We start from the raw sequence: 8,041 nt of genomic DNA on the forward strand, positions 1-8,041 counted from the left end.
CCATCAGCAAAAACACGTGGGTTTGCTATCCTGGCTCCAAAATGGTGGAATGAGCTCCCCATTGACATCAGGACAGCAGATAGCTTACACACCTTCCAGACTGAAAACTCATCTCTTTCGACTCCACTTCGAGCGATAGAACTATTAACAAAGCACTTATATACTAATAAAGGACTGGCTTTTCTAAAGCCAGTTGAGTAGCACTTGAAATGTTTTTGCTCTATGAAACCTGATGTACTTTATGATTCTGTTTTCTTCAAGGTTGTATTTTGTTGGTCGAACGCACTTATTGTAAGTCGCTTTGGATAAAAGCGTCAGCCAAATGCAATGTAATGGTTTGCTATCCTGGCTCCAAAATGGTGGAATGAGCTCCCCATTGAAATCAGGACAGCAGAAAGCTTACACACCTTCCAGACTGAAAACTCATCTCTTTCGACTCCACTTCGAGCGATAGAACTACTAACAGAGCACTTATATACTAACAAAGGACTGGCTTATCTAAAGCCAGTTGAGTAGCACTTGAAATGTTTGGCGTTTTAATGCTTTAGATCAGAATAACAGCTAAAGGTGAGCATATCTCCGTGTTTGGCTACCTAAAGCTCTGTGGTGTGTTGTCTGGTTTTGCTTCCCCTGTCGCGAGTTCTGATCGCTCAGTGATGATACTTATAGGTATCGAATCTGTGGAATATCAGCTTGCTAGCAAAGCTTGTTTGTGCAGATCTGATAAGTAATAAAGTATTTATACCTAGAATTTTGTGCTCAGGGCTCATTTAGACGCTTCTTGTAAGACTTGTGTTTTGTTTCGGTAAAAATTGTTCATATCGTCAGTTAGCAGAGTTTCTTCTCGTTAAGTGAGTATGACATATTCATAGTTTATTACATTTTAAGAAGCCCTGAGACACAGTTTCATGAACAGGTTAATCTACATATTTTGTAAATGATTTTTTACAACTGAGTAACTGTCTGGTTTCTCTCCTGTATGAAGTCTCATGTGTTTAGTTAAACTGTTAACCTGTGTAAATGATTTCTCACAGACTGAGCAGCCATATGGTTTCTCTCCTGTATGAACTCTCATGTGAATTGTTAAATGTCCCTTTAGTGTAAAATATTTCTTACAGACTGAGCAGCTGTATGGTTTGTCTCCTGTATGGGTTTTAATGTGTGAATCTAAATGTCCAGTACATTTAAAATATTTCTTACAGACTGAGCAGCTGTATGGTTTCTCTCCTGTATGAACTCTCATGTGGGTCTTTAAACTAGATCTCGCTGTAAAACATTTCTCACAGACTGAACAGCTGAATGGTTTCTCTCCAGTATGAACTGCCATGTGGTACTTTAAACTAGATCTCCTTGTAAAAGATTTCGTACAGACTGAGCAGCTGTATGGTTTCTCTCCTGTGTGGATTCTCATATGTATATTCAGACTTGACTTGCGGGAAACAATTTTCCCACACTGAGAGCATCTATAGCGCTTCTCTCCAGCACTACACCTTGAATCGCTGACAGGGTTTTGATTATTTTCCTGAGAGTTTGAACCTGACTGAGGTTCTCCGGTCTCCCTCCAACTAGCACTGTCTTCAGTGTCTTCAGAAGAGTCTCCAGGGTTGTCCTCAGCCTCTGGTTCAGAAGAGTCTCCAGTGTGGTCCTCAGTCTCTGGTTGTAAATGTGTCTCTGGATCTGAGCTCCTGGCTGGTTCTGGTCCTCCACAGTCCTCCCCATCAGCTTCTGTTTCCATGTGTTGAGTTTGTCTTTGATGAAGCTGAGAGGACTGAGGTTTCTCTTCATCATCTTCACTCTTCACAGGGTCAGGAGTGATTGTGGACTTGGTGATATCAGCCTCCTCCAGCCCATGAAGCTGCTCTCCCTCCTGACTGCTCCAGATTTCCTCCTGTTCCTCTTTAATGTGTGGGGGGGGCTCTGGGTCCTCCTGGTCCAGACTGGAGCTCCACTCCTGCTGCTCAGGGGGAACCTCTTCTTTAACCACCAGCTGCTGGACGTCTGCAGGAAACAGGAAGCACAGTCAGAAAAACTGTGTTAGAATTTAAAATCTAATCACCTTTACAAGTTGAGTCGTTTTGCAGCCCTAATCAATGCCTTCGTTTATATACTTGCATACCTCTTCTAGTTCAGCCAGATTGTAAACTATCAATTATTTTGGGGACCAATCACAGCTACTCTGCGCCTATAGGATTGGAAATGCTTCTCTAGTAGTTAAAGTCCTGCATTCAGACCTTATTTAAGTGCAAGTTGTATCAGAAAAATTTACTTCGACCTCTAAAGTAGAAGTTTTGATAGTGCAGTTAAATGTTTCCTCAGTGTTTTATTTTATATAAGGAAGTTTTTTGGTTATTGTGTCTGTTGCACAGACTGAGAGGCTCAGATAACTACAGCTCAGACTGAGAGGCTCAGATAACTACAGCTCAGACTGAGAGGCTCTGATAACTACAGCTCAGACTGAGAGGCTCTGATAACTACAGCTCAGACTGAGAGGCTGATAACTACAGCTCAGACTGAGAGGCTCAGATAACTACAGCTCAGACTGAGAGGCTCTGATAACTACAGATCACACTGAGAGGCTCAGATAACTACAGCTCAGACTGAGAGGCTCTGATAACTACAGATCACACTGAGAGGCTGATAACTACAGCTCAGATTGAGAGGCTCTGATAACGACAGATCACACTGAGAGGCTCTGATAACTACAGCTCAGACTGAGAGGCTCTGATAACTACAGCTCAGACTGAGAGGCTCTGATAACTACAACTCAGACTGAGAGGCTCTGATAACTACAGCTCAAACTGAGAGGCCTGCTCCTTTAACCCCATCCGGAACGATAAAAATAATCCGCTGTTTCCCCGGGGACCCTTTACGATGACGGACCTTGGGACCGGAGACGGGAGAGCAGGCGGAGGTGAGTGTTATGATGTTGACTGTTATAGGAGTAACTTGTACCATTAATGCACCTTATATCATGACCTTTACACGCTAAACATATCCTTTGCACATAATCTCAACCACTGTCAATCTACACAAACCAACACTTTCGGCGCTCTCGCTATAACTCCCCTTTCTTTCCAGGTGGAGCCGAGAGCCCGACCAGCGTCTGCCAGACGACATCACAATTTAATACGGTTGAATCATTTAATACACACCATCAATAAAAAGTGCAAACTTTTCACTAAAGTGCTGTGTGACATTTGTCCTGTGCAAACCCACATGTGCAAGATTACCCGGCCCGAAGTCGTCAGTAACTAAGTTCCATTTTCATTTCTTATAAAAATACATAAAGACCCTAGGATTTGAGCAAGGATTTTGTTGGCAGGAAACAACCCATGTGCTCCATAGACAGACATAAACAGGAAACTACGGCAAGCATTTATGGACACCCAGTGCAAAACCTAAAACCCTTTGCAGGCCCTCTTAAAGGGGCAGCACACTCCCCGCTTGGTATAATGTACCACTAAGTCCCTTTGAGAAGGAGAACAACTTCAGAGACTGGTCTTGAATACACCCTGGGAGAACCTTCTTTAAATCACCCTTACTTCCACTTTACGGACCCTGTTGTCTTGACCAGGAAAGGTATTTACTATAAGTCCAGTAGGCCATTCGTTCCATTTAACCTATCTGTCCTTCAGAAGCACAACGTCTCCGATTTGCAAGTTAGGCTTATCTGCTTGCCATTTTCTTCTTGGTTGTAGTGTTGCAAGGTATTCTTGTCGCCAATGTTTCAAGAATGAATCAGCTAGACTTTGGACTTGCTTCCATTGACTCAGGTAAAGATCTTTAAGGTCAAGGTTTCCAGAAGGAGCTGAAAGTGAGTCTATTTTTGTGTCACAAGCATGGCAGGAGTGAGTACAATGGGCATGTCTGGACCTGATGACACTGGAACTATTGGTCTTGCATTCATTATAGCAGTGACTTCTACCATCAATGTGATGCAGACTCAATCAATCAATCAATGTTTATTTATATAGCCCAATATCACAAATGTTACATTTGTGTCAGTGGTCTTCACAGTGTGTACAGAATATCAGTATGACAATACGACACCCTCTGTCCTTAGACCCTCACATACACAGACTTCATGCGAAAGATTGGGAGAGTGCACCTTGAGCAACATAGCATCCAAAATGCGACGTGCAACCCCTATCATCCTTTCCCACACTCCTCCCATATGTGAAGAATGTGGCAGATTGAAGTCCCATGTACAACTCTGCTTCTTGAGGTAGGACTGGAGCTCGGCGTTTCCTTGTGTTATTTCAAGTTCTTTGCAAGCACCAACGAAGTTCGTCCCACGGTCCGAACGAAAAAGCTTAACTGGGCCCCTGATTGCAGTGAATCTTCTTAGCGCATTGATGAAGCTTGAGGTGGATAGAGACTCAACTACCTCAATGTGTACTGCTCTTGTGACTAGACAAGTAAACATGATGGCCCAGCGCTTGTTTTCTGAGAGACCTCCTCTGGTACGATGAGCGCAAACATTCCATGGTCCAAACACGTCTAGTCCAACATGGGTGAATGGAGGAGCTTGGGTAAAACGATCAGCAGGTAAATTGGACATTTTTAGATTTTCCACACTTCCTCTAAACCTTTGACAGGTGACACACTTGTATATGATGCTTGATACCAGCTTCTTTCCTCCAAGGACCCACAGACCGGCTGACCTGACAGCCCCTTCAGTGATTTGTCTTCCCTGGTGTGCTTGTCGTTCGTGGTAATATCTCACCAGTAATGTAGTGATTACGCGTTAACGCAAAAAAAAATGAACGCCACTAATTATTTTAACGCATGTGTATTTTTTAAAATACCATCTACAAGCTGATGCTGACAGCCCCGCTCCTGCTGCCTGCTTGCGGCAGACCACACTTCCATGCTCACCGGCAGGCACCGACTGGCCATCGGGAGGACCGGGAGGGTGTGTGTATGTGTGAGAGAGAGAGACCTTACGTGTATTGTTGTTGTTAGCATCTGGTGCTAGCTAGCTGCGCTAACGGATATAAGGAGCTGTTTAAATGAAAACAGAGGAGCGACATTTCGCCACAACTGCGCCGAGCACTTGACTTTATGCAGGAAGCCAGACAGTGGACGAGAAGTCAGCACACTCAGCACGGATAGTGCGCAACATGATTGCAGCGTCCAGGCAGCTCGCGTTCGAGCATATGCCTTGAGTTGCACATCTCACACACACACACACACACACACACACACACACACACACACACACACACACACACACACACACACACACACACACACACACACACACACACACACACACACACACACACACACACACCACACACACACACACACACACACACACACACACACACAACACACACACACACACACCAGCACACACACACACACACACACCAACACACATCCACACACACACACACACACACACACACACACACACACACCACACACACACACACACACACACACACACACACACACACACAACACACATACACACACACACACACACTATTGTATGAGAGAGTTGTTCAAATGATAATAAACATTAGCATAAAGCATATTTGTCCACTCATATGTTGATAAGAGTATTAAAAACTTGAAAAATAAGGTACATTTAGAACAGATAAAAAATGTGCGATTAATTTGCGATTAACTATTTTAATCGACAGCCCTAGTAGTGATGTGATGATTTTTTGGGATGATAATTGGGTGTTTCTCTTCCCAAGCGATTGCAGCAGCTGACAAACGACCACCAATCCTCACCATCTATATCCAAGATGGGATCAAGCTTTCTGAGGCGGCTGCTCTTTGAAACCATCTCTCCTTTAACCAGAGCCTGTATTTCTCCTTTGAAGGCTTCTTGCTGAATGCAAAGGATGATTATTATGTTTGCCAGGAGCTCATCTGCTTTTGACTTATCCCCCTTTTTACCTCTGGAACAAGATCTGACTCTCCAGATAAGCTTGGCCACTGCTTGGGTGAGTAGCTCCCAGCTGGAAAAGCGCTCAAATCTGTGTGAACCTAGCTGCGTTTCAGAGGTTGTTGTAGCAAAGGTCGTAATTACCGGGCGCACATCTGTGTCCAAGTCCGGTTCGACAAGCCTAAAGATCTTTTCCTGAGGAGGTGCTCCTTCATCTTTTTTCAGAAAGGAAGGAGCTGAAAACCAGTTTGTACCTCCTAAGAACATAGCTGGTACATACTGTGTACCATGATCTGCAGGATTGTGCTCTGTGCTGATGAAGTGCCACTGTTCAGGACTGGTTGACTTTCGTATGCGTGTAACTCTGTTGGCGACGTACACATAGAACCTCCGGTTTGCTTGTTGTGAATGTAGCCCACACAACTTTACTGTCTGTGTAGAACTTCAGTGTGTCAATTTTGATATCCAGCTCTTCTAACCAACAGCTCAGATAGTTCGACTGCCAGCACAGCTGCAACAAAATTCCAGACGAGGCACAGTATGAGGTGTGACGTGGTGCTAGTTTTAGATTTCCCATGCAGAATCCAATGTGAAACATGTCCCTTACTATCGATTGCTCTGAGGTAGGCCACTTCAGAGATGGCTGTAGTGGATGCATCCGCAAACACAAAGTTATTTGAACTGTGTGGATAGTAAAGAAACCGGTAAGTAAGTCCTGGGAATCTGAAGTAGCTCAAGTGCCATAAGTGAGTCTTTCCAAGACTTCCACTGTGTCTCTTTTTCGGCAGGTAATGGTTCATCCCACTCACAGTTTTCCGTACAGAATTTTCTGAGTAGAGCCTTGCCTTGAACTGTTATTGGAGCCACAAAGCCCAAGGGATCAAACAGGCTGTTGACTGTTGAGAGCACTCCACGACGAGTAAAAGGCTTACCTTCCCTGGACACAAGGAAGGTGAATGTATCAGTTTCAAGGTTCCAGCTGAGGCCTAAACTCCTCTGCAGGGGGAGAGGATCTATTCCTAGTTCAAGGTCCTTCAGATCTTTAGCACGTTCCTCAGGGGGAAAGGCTTCCATCACTTTCCTGTGGTTTGAAGCTACCTTGTGTAGTCTAATGTTTGAATCAGCTAATATTTCTCTTTTTCAGCACACGAATGGCCTCGTCGTCAGTAGGGAAAGAGGAGAGTCCATCGTCAACATAAAAGTTCCTCATGATGAACCGCTTTGCCTCCTTTCCCTGTTCCTCCTGGTCTTGACAGGCAGCTTTTCTTAAGCCATATATAGCAACCGCTGGAGAGGGGCTATTGCCAAGCACGTGGACTGTCATGCGATACTCTTTGACTCTTTTGGCAGGGTCATTGTCCTCAAACCATAGGAAACGTAAGAAGTTGCGGTGCTCCTCACAAACTTTGAAGCAGTAGAACATTTGCTCTATGTCTACAGCAACAGGTTCCTTACGGAAGCGAGTGAGGACACCCAAGAGTGTATTGTTGAGATCTGGACCAGTCAACAGAACGTCATTAAGTGAGATGCCGTCTTGCTTGGCACTGAGTCGAACACCGCTCGAATCTGACCTGGCTTGCGTGGATGATAGACTCCAAAGATTGGTATATACCAACACTCTTGCTCTTCACTGAGAGGGAGCGCAGGTTCAGCATGACCAGACTCAAAGATCTTCCTCATGAAAGTGATCAAATGTTCCTTCATGTCTGGCTTTTTTTAAGCATGTGGCGTAACGTCAGGAGATGCTGGACAGCTTGTGCTCTGTTGTTGGGGAGCTTACGTCTTTGTTCTCTGAAAGGTAAAGGTGCTACCCAACTATTTGAGTCATCCATGAAGACTTCTCTGTCCATTATTTCCAGGAAGATTATGTCTTCTACAGACATGGCAACCTTGTCATCATGTGGTGTCTGCTGGAAAACTCCTTTTCCAAGGTTGTCCGTTTTATCGAACAGATTGCTCATCTCTTTAGCTCTTGGGAAATGGTGGTGAAGAGTTGGAGTATCCACTCTCTCTTTGATGTGCAGAGTGTTATTGCAAGGGTCAAAAAGAGACGTACGTCCATTTATCAGCACGTTGGTCCTGTAGACATTGATGCAGTCTAGTTTGTGGGTTTTTCCAAGACAGACTTCTCCTATG

General features: G+C 44.4%; 1 protein-coding gene across 1 annotated transcript; it reads right to left on the bottom strand.

Annotated features, from left to right (window-relative positions):
• Positions 1 to 444: 444 nt before the first annotated feature.
• Positions 445 to 6,979, bottom strand: LOC117545858 (zinc finger protein 32-like). Its single transcript, XM_034215817.1, has 2 exons — positions 6,838 to 6,979; positions 445 to 1,998 (listed from the first exon to the last, which is right to left on the bottom strand). The coding sequence occupies exons 1-2, from the start codon at positions 6,977 to 6,979 to the stop codon at positions 923 to 925; spliced, it is 1,218 nt and encodes a 405-aa protein (XP_034071708.1). The 3' UTR covers positions 445 to 922.
• Between the last annotated feature and the right edge of the window lie 1,062 nt (positions 6,980 to 8,041).

Source organism: Gymnodraco acuticeps, unplaced genomic scaffold, assembly GCF_902827175.1.
Source record: "Gymnodraco acuticeps unplaced genomic scaffold, fGymAcu1.1, whole genome shotgun sequence".
NCBI lineage: Eukaryota > Metazoa > Chordata > Actinopteri > Perciformes > Bathydraconidae > Gymnodraco > Gymnodraco acuticeps.